Genomic DNA, 16,283 nt, shown 5'->3' with positions numbered 1-16,283 from the left:
ATATATTTTTCAGGCCTGTAAGGCAAGTATACACAAGTTCACAGAGACCGAGACGGCAGAAAGAGCATCCTGTTTGCTTTATTTTACAAAAGCGCAACGTTTCATTGTTTTTGTGAGTTGAGTGCACACAAATCAACGTTGAGTCTTTACAGATTGGAAAGATGTATTACTTTTATCTGTATGAGCAGGGCTCAACGCTAAGGATTTTTTCTACTGGCCAAGTCGGGCCAGTGGTTCGAATTTGTACTTGCCCGGTCCAAGTTTTCACTGGCCCTGCCACAAAAAAAGAATAAAATAGTTGCTGTTATCATTGTTTTTGACTCATGTTATCGTTTATTTTAATAAATAAGCTTAAATGACACCAAAATTTTACATACCAATTAAATTGTACAATTCTCGATTTCAATTTCGATACCACACCTAAACCTACTAACCTAACTAAAGTTAAAATATTATTTGTTTGTTCAAAAAATATTTTATTATTAATATTTTATTACAACTGAAAAGATGCTTTAGGGAAAAACAGCACAGACTGAAAACCGCAAACTCAGTCTCTGCCAGCATATTAAAACAGTGATATTATGTTTCTTTGGTTACTGCTGTAAACAAAGCAGTGCCGTGCTTATGAACACTACTTTAAATGCATCATACGTGGGCAAATGAAAAGAAAACGCATGTAAACTTTTCTTAAAACAGTCAGTTTCCCTCATACATTCATATAAATCCCCATTTCAATATTTAATATAATAATATTTCCAACATTTCACACATTGTGAACCTTTATCTTGAAAATTGATTGCATGCAGTTCATGTGCAAGCCCGGAACAGCTCGTTTGAAATATGTCCGGTCGATCGGTTCATCTGTACTTCACTTTATAAATTAATTATGGATTGATCATTGTGAAAGCTACAAAACTAATCTTCAAGACGAGTACTTTGACATACTTTTGTAGGCTATTTGTCCGTTACAGACCCGTCTCTCTGTGGTCGCTTAAATTTTAAATTAACATGGCTTTAAAACAATGATAAACAACGACGACGTGCCGTGACGACGCGGCAGTGGCCCGATCGGGCAAGCGACAAATTCGTCAACTGTCCTGAGCATCTTTCATGCTGGCCCCAGGCCATCGGGCACTCCTTATTGTCGAGCCCTCGTGAGCAAAAATGACGGAGTATTTTAAGTGCAAGTGACTGCACCGGTGCCTCCATCTGTCATGCAGTAAGAGTGCTGCTTTTTAGCTTCCACACTCCACACACGCACTTGAATAGTGCACATTTTGATTGAGTGGCCATGTAAAGTTGCTACTACATACATCTTTCACAAGAAAAGTCACTATTGTGGTCAGTGAATGATAGGAGAGTGTTTGTCCTGTCGGATGTAATATATTACCACATAGACCAGCCGTTAGCGATCTGTCCGTCACGGACTGTGTGACTTCACCACTTCTTGTGGAATTTTTTTTCAGGGACTAAGCAACTAATCAAATTTTGGTTGACCAAGTCCCTTTTTCTGTCAACTAACATTAGTTGACTACTAGGGGCAGCCCTACTGTTTATATTGTTTGTTTGTTTGTTTGTTTTTTCATAAAATAAAATGAGTGGCCATAAAATTTATAAAATATTTATATTTATATATTTATTTATAAAATAGTGGCCATAAGAAACTTTCAAAACATTACCAACCAAAATCTTACCAAACCCAAACTTTTGAACATTGGTGTAAATGACTTTAACATAATCTTAATTAAACATGTTTTATCTCTCAGTTCCACCTGCTGAAGCCCAGTGGCAGAACACCATCTCTGAGAGAGGAGAAGTGGTCTGTCCCACCTGCTCTGTCGTCACACGCAAGACCGTCCACGGACTTAAGAAGCACATGGAGATCTGTCAGAAGGTCAGGGGTCACTCTGAAACACAGTATTGTCATTATTACAGCACAAACCACAGACTTAACATTATATTTAAAAAAATTACTCTTAACATTCCCAATGATTAGTTAGATTATGAAAGTTTAGCTTGCTTTGGACATCCTGACAAGCCCAACCAATGGAGTTGGCGTTGAGACTATCTGTTTGTTTGTCAGAGTGACTTATTTTACCTTTGAATCAAACACATTGGTCCCTGTTTGAGAAACGTGTTTGAGAACCGTTCTTAAGATGTTGACACCAATTCACGAACCATGAAATCTAACTAATTATACATAATGTAGTCAGGCACCGCTGTGATTGATGTTTGCATTGAACACATGAGGAATATACACTAATTCTTCAGCTAGCTGAAGGTCTTTTCCTCAGTTATTGGTAACCAAAACCATCCCATGTGGGCTAGGAGTATCTCACAAAAGTGAGTACACACCTCACATTTTAGCAATGTTTTTAGTATATCTTCTTAAGGAACTGTACTATAGAAATGAAACTTGGATATATTTTAGAGTAGACGATGTGCAACTTGTATAGCCGTGTATATTTACTGTCCCCTGAAAATAACTCAGCATACAGCCATTATTGTCAAAATAGTTTGCAACAAAAGCGAGTACACCCTAAGTGATAACAGCACTGTGTCATTTAACCATGCAAAGCCACATGTCCTATTCATCATGTTTATGTTTTTGTCTGCTTGACAGGACCGTACAAAGTTGTATATCTTGTATTAGAGCAGTTCAAATTTGGTGCTTTGAGTACAATTCTCTCATACTGACCACTGGATGTTCAACAAGACACCTCATGGCAAAGAACTCTGAAGATTTGAGAATTAGAATTGTTGCTCTCCACAAAGATGGCCTAGGCTATAAGAGGTTCAGTAACATGCTATAACTGAGTTACAGTACTGTGGCCAGGGTCATACAGATGTTTTCCAAGACAGATGCCATTCGGAATAGGCCTCACAAGGTTCGATCAACAAAGTTGAGTGCTCATTCTGTGCATCAGGAGCAGAACCTGGCTTCAAAAAACAGATGCATGAGTGCTGCCAGCATTGCTTTAGAGGTTGCAGAAGTAGAAGGTCAGCTTGTCAGTGCTTAGACCATACGCTGCACATTGCAACAAGTCGGTTTGCATTGGCGCCATCCGTTTGCTGAAGACAACCTGTCCAAGAGCATGAATTACTGGAACCATGTCCTATGGTCTGATGAGACTAAGATAAACTTGTTTGGCTCAGATGATATCCAGCATGTATGGTGATGCCCTGGTGGGGAACCAAGAAAATTGTGTCTCTCCTACAGTCATGCATGGTGGTGGTAGCATCATGGTCTGGGGCTGCATGAGTGCTGCTGGTACTGGGGAGCTGCGGTTCATTGAGGGAAACATGGATTCCATTACGTACTGTACATTTCTGAAGCAGAACATGACACCTTCCCTTCAGAAACTGGGCTGAGCGGCAGTTTTCCAACATGATAATGACCCCAAACGCATCACCAAGATGACAATTGCCTTGCTGAGGAAGGTGCAGGTGAAGGTGATCTGACCTGAACCCTATTGAGCACCTATGGGTCATCCTCAAGCGGAAGGTGGAGAAGCACCATGTGTCCAACATCCAGCAGCTCCATGATGTCATTATAGAAGATTTGAAGAGGATCCCAGCAACAACCTGTGCAGCTCTGGTGAATTCCATGCCCAGAATGATTGAGGCAGTGCTAGATAACACGGTGCTAACGGTGCTAACACAAATCTTGACACTTCGGACACAGTTATGACAAGTTCACTTAAGGTGTACTCACTTTTGTTGCCAGCTGTTTTGACAATAATGGCTGTATGTTGAGTTAATTTTAGGGGACAGTAAATATACACTGCTATACAAGCTGCACATTGACTACTCTAAAATATAGGCAAGTTTCAAATCCATAGTATTGTCTCTTGAGAAGATATACTAAAATGATTGCTGAAATGTGAGGGGTGTACTTACTTTTGTGAGATACTGTAGGTGGATTGGACATTTCGTACAACCGCGCTCCTCCGAAGAAGACAACATCTGTCTCAGTTTTCTAAACACATCAAATGTAATGTGGCAGATGTGCTCAAGCTCTTCCATATGAAGAAGGACAAAGTCTTATTCATAAAATTCAAGCAGAAAGAATTTCTGACTGTAAATCGTATCTAAAAGCATTCTTACATAAATTGTCACATTTGATTCATTGGGACGGTTTATGTAACAAATGATTTATGAGTGATTTACACAGAAATTTGTTCCATTTGCATTTCGTGAAATGGGTTCAAAGAATGATAGAATGAAAGAGAGGGAATCAAACGTTCAAAGCATGACTCTCCCTCTGTTGTTTATACAACCAAACCGCAGAGGAAGCGGAGAGGAGAATGTTTCAGGCATGCAATTAGACACCTCTCTCTCAGGACCTCGCACAGGGGGCCAGAGGGAGCCATTAGGGGCACTTTATTGATTGGGCATCTGTGAGTGGCCCTACCCAGTGTGCATCTGGAGCAGAGTCTTATAGTGGCAGCCCAGTGTATAGCACAACTCTATAAAAATGATGACATGTCTATTAAAGGGGGAATCGATCGGCTGCATTATTGCGGGGTCACGAGTAATTGTAGTTTCTCTGGCCTCTTCCTCAGCCCTGTGTGAAATCAATGATGGCTGTGATGGGCATTAAGGGAGAAGACGTATTATGGCAAAGGAAATGTATTAAAATGATAATCATTGACCTTATTTTTGTCATTTGTGTTATTGTGAATGCAGAAATTAATACTTTTATTCAGCATTACATTGATCAAAAGTGCCAGTCAAGACATTTATGTTACAGAAGAAGCTGCACAACTCTGTTCAACATTGATAATAATTAGAAGTGTTTCTTGAGCAGCATAATAGAATGATTTCTGAAGGAACATGTGACACTGAAGGCTGAAGTAGTGATGCTGAAAATTCAGCTTTGCATCACAGGAATAAATTTAATTTTAAAATACATTCACGTAGAAAACTGCTGTTTTAAATTGTAATGAAATCTTACTTTTTACTGTATTTTTAATCTAATAAATGCAGGCTTTGTGAGCATAAAAGACTTCTTTTAAACACTTCTTTCAGAAACCATCCTCTGATTTTCAACCTACAGTGTTTACATGGAACAAAACTTATTGTAAAATTTTTAATACACCTATAAAGTGAATGTTTCAGATTTTCACATGCTTCACTGCAAAATACAACCCATCTGAGAATACAGATTTCACTCGCTTTAAAGCAGATAACTGGATGCTTTGTCATTAAATGACTTTTGTCTCTAGCATGAACTGAATAGGAATGCTGTTACCAAACACATGACCCAAATCTTATATATTATTGTTGATTAGCAAGTTAATTTTCACAAAATAAAGCACAAAATTGATTGATAGGAAGAACAATAGAAATGTTTATTTTTTGCTGGATGCAGAAAAATTTTAAGTGAATAGGCCATAGAACATTGATTTTGTGTACATAATTTACATTTATAAACATGATTTTATTTATATTTACACTTCCAGTCAGAAGTTTTTGAACAGTAAGATTTTTAATGTTTTTAAGAAGTCTCTTCTGCTCACCAAGCCTGCATTTATTTGATCCAAAATACAGCAAAAACAGTACAATTTTGAAATATTTTTACTATTTAAAATAACTGCTTTCTATTTGAATATATTTTAAAATGTAATTTATTTTTGTGTTCAAAGCTGAATTTTCAGCATCATTACTACACAGTCTTCAGTGTCACATGATCCTTCAGAAATCATTCTAATATGTTGATTTGCTGTTCACATTTATTATTATTAGAATTATTATTAATATTTAAAACTGTATTTTTTTCAGGATTCTTTGATGAATAGAAAATTTCCAGAGATCAGCATTTATCTGAAATAAAAATATTTTGTAACATTGTACCATTCAACTGTACCATTCATATGGCTTATTAAATTATAATTTGCTTAAATTGTGTCTCTCTTAAATTGCATTAAATTGATCAGAAGTGATGATAAAGACATTTATAATGCTAAAAGATTTCTATTTCAGATAAATGCTGTTCTTTTGAACTTTGTATTCATTAAAGAAACCTGAAAAAAATCTGCTCAGCTGCTTTTCAAAATAATAATAATACATGTTGAGCAGCAAATCAGAATATTAGAATGATTTCTGAAGGATCATGTGACTGGAGTAATGATGCTAAGAATACAGCTTTGAAATCACAGGAATAAATTACATTTTAAAAAATATTTGAATAGTAAAAAACAAAATATTTCAGAATTTTACTGTTTTTGCTGTACTTTAATAAATAAATAAATGCAGGCTTGGTGATCAGAAAAGACTTCTTCAAAAACATTCAAAATCTTGCTGTTCAAAAACTTTTGACTTGTAGTGTACAGTATATTTAGTCATTTACCAGATGCTTTTATCCAAAGCGACTTGCAATTGAGGACAATAGAAGCAATCAAACCAACAAAAGAGCAATAATAGTGCTGTAACCTGTCTTGGTTAGCCTATTTTTAATTATTTTTAATAGTTCTTTTTATATTAAATCCTGTTTACTTTATCCCTGTGGTTTTATTTAATTTTGGCAGATTATAAAAGGTTAAGTGTAATTTTTGTGCCATTAACATTAACACACAAAACTCTTTCTCTCTTTCAAAAAAAAATTAAATTACCATTATGAACCATTTGAACTAGTTTTATGTCAGAATTGTTGTGTGGGGCTGGCAGGGAATATTCTGAGGCTTGGAATAATCCTACAAATGCTTTATTTGTACATTACTTTATTAGTCGACTGCTTCAAGTGGAAAAATACATAGTTGGCAGTTGGTATCATTGTAACTGGTACGTCAAATATAAAATGTCACATGTATAACCAGTGATTTCATGATATTTGAGGTGGACATTATAAACTGTGGTCTTTTCTCTTGTAGCTGCGGGACGCTCTCAAATGTCAGCAGTGTCAGAAACAGTTCCGATCAAAAGCTGGACTCAATTACCACAGCATGGCTGACCACATTAAGGTGAGCAGCGGTGCCAGAACACATTTTACTTTTGCCTTTTATGAGAATTAACTGCAGATCCATAGCAGAGTTCAAATCCTAGGTGTCAAAACTGATCAAAATATAAGTTTTGGGTCCCACTTTATATTAGGTGGCCTTAACTACTATGAACTTACGTCAAAAAGTAAGTACAATGTACTTATTGTGTTCAAACTGTTTTGCAAAACACTTTTGCTGCTATTGAGGTGGGATGCAGATAAGGTTAGGAACAGGTTTGGTGTAATTGTTAGAATGGCCAAGGATCAGATATCGCCACATAATACTGATTGTGCAGACCATAGCGTAATTTGTAGAGACTTGAAACTTTGAGGGATGGTAGTACTCACACCATCTACAACGACACCAAGGCTTGCTCCAATCGGCCTGACTCCAGTCGGGGGCACTACAGTGATCAAAAATATCAAATCACTCATAACTCCTAAACCGTCAGTAGCAGACTTCTTGGGAAGTGAACATCAGTAATTATCAAAAAAAAACTTTTTGTCTCAATAAGACGTCAAAACGTTCGAAAGGGGCAGGGCCACTTTTACTGAAATGCCTATAACTTTTGAATGGAATAAGATATCTTCACCAAACTTTTTTTCACAAAAAAAAAAAAAAAAAAAAAAAAAAAAAAAAGTGGCACCTGGCCACTTGGTGGTGCTATAAGAAAAACTTCTGCAACTACGCATCCATTTGTCCTATCAACATGAAAATTCATGTAATATAAAGACATTTACGTATCCCAAAAAACATGGCTGCCATTGGCAAATGAAGTTTGACCACTTGTTAGACAAGGTTAACGATGGTCAATCAGAACAGAACTCGTTGGGCCTGTTTGACTCTAAATACCCTAAAGGTGGCACTATAAGAGGGGGAAAAAACTTAAAAATGGCTATAACCGTGCAATTTGTCCTTTCAACATGAAAATCGATGTGCACGGTCTTAGTCCAAAGTGCCACAAGTGTCCATAAGGAAATTTGCTATCTCAAAAAACATTGACGAATTTTGGGCACCTGTTAAACAAGGATAACAGAGACCGATCAGAATGAAACTCAGTGGGCCTGTTCGACTCACGGCCCCAAAGGTCTGAGAGAAATTTTAAAGAAATAGGCCACTGGGGGGGAATATTGCATTTTTCAAGGGCATAAATGATGTACATTGTGCGTTTTTTTGCACATACACGTGATGTTCGTAGCATACGATTTGACTCCTCATTCTGGACAACTTTGCCTCTAGAACCACTGCTGTCAATTAAGTAATTTGTTAAATGATTGAGAAGATGTAAAAAAAGCTACGTTTGCGAACTAGTCCTAGGTTTTTCGCTCAGACTGAAAAAAAAAACACTGCAGTGTAATCCTCTGAACTCTCTAGGTCAATAATTATCAAAAAATAGTTTAAATAAACCATTTGGGAAGCTATAATGGGGTCATTTAGAAAAGGGGCATGCCCAGATATACCCAAAATCCTATAAAGTCTAAACGAAAACTCAAAACTTCACAAAATCTGGTGAGCACATGCGGCAGGTGATTCTAAACAAGCATGCAAAGTTTTAGGGAGAATGGACCACAGCTGGCACTATAACAGTCATAAACTTAAAAAAATTATATAGTTTAAGTTTAACTGTCACGTGTCCCCTCAGTGGGACGCTTAGGTTTACTTCACCATATTACAAAAAATCCTAATCTAATCAACTATATAGATTAATATATGTCAAGAGTGCACCTCAAAAATCTACAACATAACAGGAGTTCTAACTTGATCCAATCTGACTCTACTGTTGCATGATGTCCACATACGTGGACAGTTGGTTTTTGGTGACTAAAAACTACATACTAATATTTTTTCCTTTTACCTCAATTGACATCCTTTTATAAAGGTTTTTCACAGATGTGCCTGGGACATTTAGCACATGGCTATCACTGTCAGCCATCTTGGAATAATGATGTCATCAACCAAAGAATATTTGGAATGCAACATAATAGCCACTGTTGCTGTCAATCTACTGACACTGCCCTCAAGTGGTTTGGAGAAAATTACCATGATAAATGAACCCTAATTGGACTTAAATTAACTGTCCACGTACAGGTGCATCTGAATGAATTAGAATGTCGTGGAAAAGTTCATTTATTTCAGTAATTCAACTCAAATTGTGAAACTCGTGTATTAAATAAATTCAGTGCACACAGACTGAAGTAGTTTAAGTCTTTAGTTCTTTTAATTGTGATGATTTTGGCTCACATTTAACAAAAACCCACCAATCACTGTCTCAACAAATTAGAATATGGTGACATGCCAATCAGCTAATCAACTCAAAACACCTGCAAAGGTTTCCTGAGCCTTCAAAATGGTCTCTCAGTTTGGTTTACTAGGCTACACAATCATGGGGAAGACTGCTGATCTGACAGTTGTCCAGAAGACAATCATTGACACCCTTCACAAGGAGGGTAAGCCACAAACATTCATTGCCAAAGAAGCTGGCTGTTCACAGAGTGCTGTATCCAAGCATGTTAACAGAAAGCTGAGTGGAAGAAAAAGATGCACAACTAACCGAGAGAACCGCAGCTTTAAGAGGCTTGTCAAGGAAAATCGATTCAAGAATTTGGGTGAACTTCACAAGGAATGGACTGAGGCTGGGGTCAAGGCATCAAGAGCCACCACACACAGACGTGTCAAGGAATTTGGCTACAGTTGTCGTATTTCTCTTGTTAAGCCACTCCTGAACCACAGACAACGTCAGAGGCGTCTTACCTGGGCTAAGGAGAAGAAGAAATGGACTGTTGCCCAGTGGTCCAAAGTCCTCTTTTCAGATGAGAGCAAGTTTTGTATTTCATTTGAAAACCTGGTGTTGGTCCACTGTGTTTTTTGAAAAGTCACTGCACCCGTTTAAGAAATTTTAGAGCACTTCATGCTTCCTTCTGCTGACCAGCTTCCAAGTATTGAGTACATATACACTTAATGAACATTCTTTTCCAGAAGGCCAACAATTCACTAAAAATGTTTTTTTATTGCTCTTATGAAGTATTCTAATTTGTTGAGATAGTGAATTGGTGGGTTTTTGTTAAATAAGAGGCAAAATCATCACAATTAAAAGAACCAAAGACTTAAACTACTTCAGTCTATGTGCATTCAATTTATTTAATATTTAGTTGAATTACTTACTGAAATAAACTTTTCCACCACATTCTAATTTATTGAGATGCACCTGTATGTGGACACCATGCATGAAAGGGTTAATTTAGTAAATTTATAATATATTAACTTTAAATGTAGTCTTAAAAAAACACACATCTTAAAGGGGTCATCAGATGCAAACTTCACTTTTTCATGTTTGAACATTAATGTGTGTTGGCAGTGTATGTGCAAATCTACCCTATAATGATACAAATCCATGCAGTGGTTTTTAATTAATCTGTAAAAATAATATCCCCTTTTTCAAATTGAGCCATTCTCAGATGCCACTCCCATGATAGTTGATTGACATGAGCTCTTACCTCAGAGAAGCTCTCACAGTCCAGTAACTTTCCTTGTTTCGATGCCGAAGTAGGGATGTAAGTTAGACAAGAATATCTCCGATTGAGCGATTGAGGTGTTGTGTTGCTGGATGTAATAATGAACATAGTGGTCGCCATTTACTCCCGACATCTGAGCTGCTGAAGATGCAGTGGATTACATTTGTTTGTGAAGGGAATGCACCTCCCAATCTACATGTATCCGTCTATGTTCACGCCAATCAATCATTCATTACTTATAGCAGAAGTGTGTATAAGCGTTTTTCAATGAATTTTTGCGGTCGCCTTTCCTTATAACGTGGTAGTTAGGAAGTTTAGCGGTTAAACACGGCTAAATGCGGCTAAAGTAAACAAGATCGTCATTCCACAGAGAGAAGAGAGGGGCGGGGCGAACAGAGCTTATTTGCATTTAAAGGAACAACCCCTTAGAATGAGATGATTTTTGCAGAGCTCATTTTGACAAGGTAAAAAGGGTGTTGTTTTACAAAAACATTGAGAAATTTTAATCAAAGTATATTAGAGACTTTTCATTAAGACCCTAAAGAATCATATCAACTTGTGGAAAATGGGCATCCGATGACCCCTTTAAAGATGACAAAATATTAAAACAATGTTTTAAAATGTACTGTACTTTAAAACTATTCATTTAGCATTATCAAAGTGTATTTAGGTGTGTTATGAAACATTAATATTCTTTAATACACTTAAGTGGCCATTTATTTCATTAAAATTAGATTATGTAAATGTACATTTAATATAATTAAGCACAATTCTTTTTTCCCAAGGGGCTCCCTGGGCACCTGGTTGAAAAAAACTGAAACTATAGCACTTTAATACCTTTAATAAACGAGTGGAGTGCAGTCTGTGCAGCAGAACAGTGTTTAATATTACATACAGTGACCACTACAAGACCAACGGCTGCCCAGCGTCCACATCGCCCTCTAATCTCTATTATATCTGACACTATCTCTATATTCCAGCATCACTTTAAGACCTAAAGCATCCATTAGGCTCTAACCATTAACTGCACATATGGGAAAAGGTCTAGCGCACATCTAGTAATGCCTTTTAAAACAGTCTTCAAGCTGTATTTTTTAGCTGTAATGATTGTCTCCCGTTCCCCAGCCTTATTTCTATACACTAATAATTTCCTCAGCATTTCTGAGATATTAACATCTTTCCTGCCAGTAATCTTTCTCCACGGCAAATCACGGTAATCTGCCTTATGTGTAAAGTTCATCTGTTTTTCCCGGTTAAATTCAGCCAACATCTGAATAGGAACGGCACATCCCATAATGATGATGGTGTCCCTTGTGACCCTTGTGAGGTTTAGTATAAAAACATGAGAGAGAAACGCTGGTTAAAGAGGGCCGTGAGGATGTAAGCTCCATCTGCCAAGCTCAAGCATTAGCTGCAAACAATATTTCCAATGAAATGTGTTAAATTATGCACAACCAAATGTCTCAGAAACAGTATGAAACATTAATGAGGATGTGCATTTAGGTCTGTGATTTGTTATTTGAGCCAGGTGCTGAGTCTCACTGAGCCAAACGTTTTGAGAATCAGCATAAGGTCTGAGCCACATTGCAGCTTATTCTAGCCAAGATCCGCCCACTTCCACAGGAAGAGAGCGATGAACGTGTAAAATGAATTCGGGGCAGGTCATGTGAGGTAGAAAAAAATAGTGATTCACCAAAATGAACATTCTTGGCTGAAAGTGAAATGTCTGGAATAGCGCAGTGAGTTCTCTTTCGCAAACAAAAACAAAATTATGTTCAAATGCCTGTTTCGGTGAGCGACCTTGTAAACACACACTTAAGTAAGTTAAAAGTCCTAACTGACCACAATGAGTTAGCATGTGTGCCAGATTCACGTCATCCTAATATTGTGTTGGAGTCCCCTACAACAGGTTTATATGCATTTAAGTTTAGAAAACATTGTAATTTCCTAAGAATATACATTTATACATAGAATCATTTCTCAAAGATTTCAAAACAATTTGTTCGATCAGTTCTGAGCGTAAGGTCTGGAAACCCTTTTTGTAATTGGCACAGAGAGGAGTACTTGAGCAAGTTAGCGAGCGCTGCCATTAGTGTTGCTAAGTCTGCGGTTGTTTTTGATGTCTGCAGGTTAAAGCCACCCCAGTAACGTCATTTTTAGCCCCTGGTATGCAAATTTACCAGGGGAACCCCCCAAAAAAATGTGTATTTTACACCTGAAATGCGATTTTTAACGGGGAACACAGACCATTGGGATAGTTTAAGGCAGTGGCTCTCAAAGTGTGGTACGAGTACCACTAGTGGTACATAGAGGAATCACTACATTAAATACATTAAATAAAAGTTAATGTTAAAACACAATGGGCTGGTTTCACAGACAGGGCTTAGATTAAGCTAGGATTAGGCCATAGTTCAATTAGGACATTACTGTAATTTTTATTAACATGCCTTATAAAAGACATTACTGGTGTGCATCTTAAGACAAAACAGGCCCACTGATCTACAGTATTTCAAGATCAATCAGTACAAGTTTCTTTCAGTTGAAACAGTTTAGACTTGCATTTTAGTCTGGGACTAGGCTTAAGCCTTGTCTGTGAAACTGGGAAAATACATTTCAATTTAATCTTTATTTGAGTCAAGTTTTTATTTTTTTTATTTTTTTACAGTACAGTTTTAACAAGTTTTAATTCAATCATTATGTAAACTGCCCTCCAAAAGTTTGGAAACGCCCCTGGCAAAGTGTGGTTTTAGACGATATCAGCATAAATCCTGATCATTTTTGGTGCAAATACATTACAGTAACTTCACATTATCATTGAAAAGCAGCAATAATGATTTTCATTTTGATTACATAATAATGGCAATATATACATGTCAAAGTCAGACACAAGCCCCTTTGCCAGCTGTGATGCCTGGTTACTGGTTTAAACTTGGTCCAGGTTTTTAAAAGATTTTTGGGTCAGCACACCTTAATAGCTTCAACAACTGATTGCCAATTAAGTGTAGAATACAGTGAATTTAGGCCCAGATTATGCAGAGCTGTAATAGCTGCTAATGGTTATTATCACAAATTAAAAAGGATTCATGCCAATATTGTCCAAAACCCCACTTTTCTAGGGCGTTTCCAAACTTTTAGAGGGCAGTGTATGTTTTTTTTTTTTTTTTTTTTTTTTTTTTTTTTTTTAATCTGTTTGTAAGCATGGCGTGGTGTTAATGTTCAAAATGTGTATTTAAAATGATGAAGTGGCTGGCAACAAAAATATTCTTTTAAGAATAAAACGGCCTCGTTTTTGAACTGTGCAGAGCTGTAGATAAATAGTTAGGCCTACTATGCTACTGTATTTAAATGTTGGTCATTATGGTGGTACTTGGAGAGACAAATATTTTCTGAGGTGGTTCTTGGTATAAAAAGTTTGAGAACCACTGGTTTAGGGTTAGTTCTGAGTAGCAGTTGGGCAGGTTTTGTTGTGAAAACCTGGCAACCCTGGCTACCATTAATAAAGCATGCACCAAAACAATAATATAGTGTTTCTTAAAGTTATGACATAAAAACATCTAAACACTTATGCAAGCGAATTGTGCCCACAGCTAAAGTTTATATTAGCTGCTAAACTGTAAACACTTAACAAAACAGTAATGGTGGATACATTAGCTGAGTGCTAACGTGACTAACTGATGAAACAACACAGTTTGTAAACTAAAATATGTCTACATTATTTATTATTATACAAAGTAATTAGAACAACGACAGTCTACATTAATCAGCACAGTCTTAGGAAATAGTGGGTTCACAGTGAATTATCAAAACTATTTTAGTAAGTCAGTAATATCGTGGTTTACCTTGAAACCTAAAGCTAAAATTATGTTTTTATATTTTTAGATGCACACTCCAATACTCTAATTTCACTTCAGCGTCTGGCGCTAGTCAAACGAGTGTGAGAAAGGTACAGGTGACGAGGAGCTTCAGTAGAGAAATAGTGAACTGCTGTCAGATGAGATGTTGTCAGGCCATATGTCAGTAAAAACAAATTTTCCTGTCCTGTCAGCCGTTACACTGTGTTTGTAGCACACGCTCGTCAGTTGCACACACAAATGTGACGGCGCATGCTGTATCATTTCATATTAAAGCACGAATCAAACTACAAGCATGCGTGTCAGATCCACATCAAGTTCAGCAGTGGCAGCTCTTAAAGTAATAGCAGCCAAATAACTTAATAACCCAGCTGCTGTGATGTCTGTTAATCAAAGAACAAAAGAAAAAGGAGGAAATCAATAACTTTTGTAGTTCATTTTTCAAAGTTCACTTCCAGAACAAAAATGTACAGATAATTTACTCACCCCCCTTGCCATCCAAGATGTTAATGTCTTTCTTTCTTCAGTCTTAAAGAAATTGTGTTTTTTGAGGAAAACATTTCAGGAATGTTCTCCATATAATGGACTGATATGGTGCCCGCGAGTTTGACCTTCCAAAATGCAGTTTAAATGCAGCTTCAAAGGGCTCTAAACCAGGGGTTGGGAACCTTGATCCTGGAGGGCCGGTGTTCACTTAAATTAAAATGTGTTATATTTCTCAAAGCCTATTAAATGTTAAAATAATGGCTTTTAATTATACTATGATGTTGACTGTCTATAATTAATGAATGAAATTGAGGGGAAAATAGTGGCAGTATTGATATCAATGAGACTGGCCCTACATTTAATAATAGGCTTCTTAGTAAAAAGATTTTAAACACATTTACAAAACTATATTTAATTTGGAGATTCAATGTAAAATTATGATTATATAAATATATTATATTAATTTGTGATTAATTATGATAAATTACGGAAAATGTGTGATTATTTAGTAAGTTTACAGAAATATAAAATATACACTATTTTTTTGGATCAAAGTTACTTTGTAGAAGTGGCTCTTCCATTGTACAACACAATATTCAAAGGCCAGAATTCTCTGTATTACTGTTGTAAATAAGACAAAGCCACTTGCACACAAACTTTTAAGGCTACAATGCCATAGCAGTTTTTTTAGAAGCTGCATGTGAAGTAGCATTTGGGTACATTAACACAGAGTTGGCATGAATGCATTTACACTGAAATTATTATTGCATAAATAATGCTATGAGATTAATGGGTCCTAAACTGCCATTAGTGGTTGTTAAAAAAGCTTCATATTAATTTGTTTTTAATAAAACTAAATATGAAACTAAAACCACCAGTAGGTGGCAGCAATTCACTATTGTAATATATGAGTGAGTCATTCAGTCATTCTTTTAGCCAATTCGTTCAACAAAGCAAACTACTTGGCTCACTCGATTCAAGGCGAGAGATGCTGGTGATGCAAATCCGGGGCATCTGTCACACACCATCTAACCCTTCTCATTATCAGCTCTATGTTTTGAGTGCCTCTGGGTATTAGCACTGACATATTTTGGTTTAACAGTCTGTGAGTTAATTTTGTCAGTACCGAACTGAAGTTGCGTCTCAGGCTTAGCGTTCACCCTCAGGTGCTGTCGAGGTGTCTAGCGTCCTGTTTAGATTGCTCGCTTATGTTTCATTTCCCCTGCTTATAACAGGCTAAATGCAGCGCTGTAAAAAGCGTTGCCATTAACACGCCTTGAGTAAATGCCCCTCTGTAAAGGTTTTGAAGAGTGTCAGGCATCTGGCTTTTAGAAAGCAGTGATTGGAAACACTCTGTTGTAAAGACTTGTGGAAGAGTTTCTAGAAAGACACTTATGTGTTGTGTTGTATTTGTTTCCCATTTGTAAGCCCTCGGCAAGTGAAAATGTGTCTGA

The 16,283-nt window shown here is 36.8% G+C and overlaps 1 protein-coding gene across 1 annotated transcript in view; it reads left to right on the top strand.

The window, feature by feature from the left end:
• The window catches only part of znf512b (zinc finger protein 512B), a 95,509-nt gene that overhangs the window by 62,244 nt on the left and 16,982 nt on the right, over positions 1-16,283 (top strand). Inside the window, exons 10-12 of the mRNA XM_051095981.1 lie at positions 1,767-1,894; positions 6,873-6,962; positions 16,258-16,283. The exon at positions 16,258-16,283 is cut by the window's right edge and continues 73 nt beyond it. Coding sequence (XP_050951938.1) covers positions 1,767-1,894; positions 6,873-6,962; positions 16,258-16,283 — 244 coding nt within the window. The remainder of the gene's footprint in view (positions 1-1,766; positions 1,895-6,872; positions 6,963-16,257) is intronic.

Source organism: Labeo rohita, chromosome 23 (genome assembly GCF_022985175.1).
Source record: "Labeo rohita strain BAU-BD-2019 chromosome 23, IGBB_LRoh.1.0, whole genome shotgun sequence".
In the NCBI taxonomy this organism is placed as follows: Eukaryota; Metazoa; Chordata; class Actinopteri; order Cypriniformes; family Cyprinidae; genus Labeo; species Labeo rohita.
Note: the sequence above shows the minus strand (reverse complement) of the source record. Positions and strands in the feature narration are given on the sequence as shown.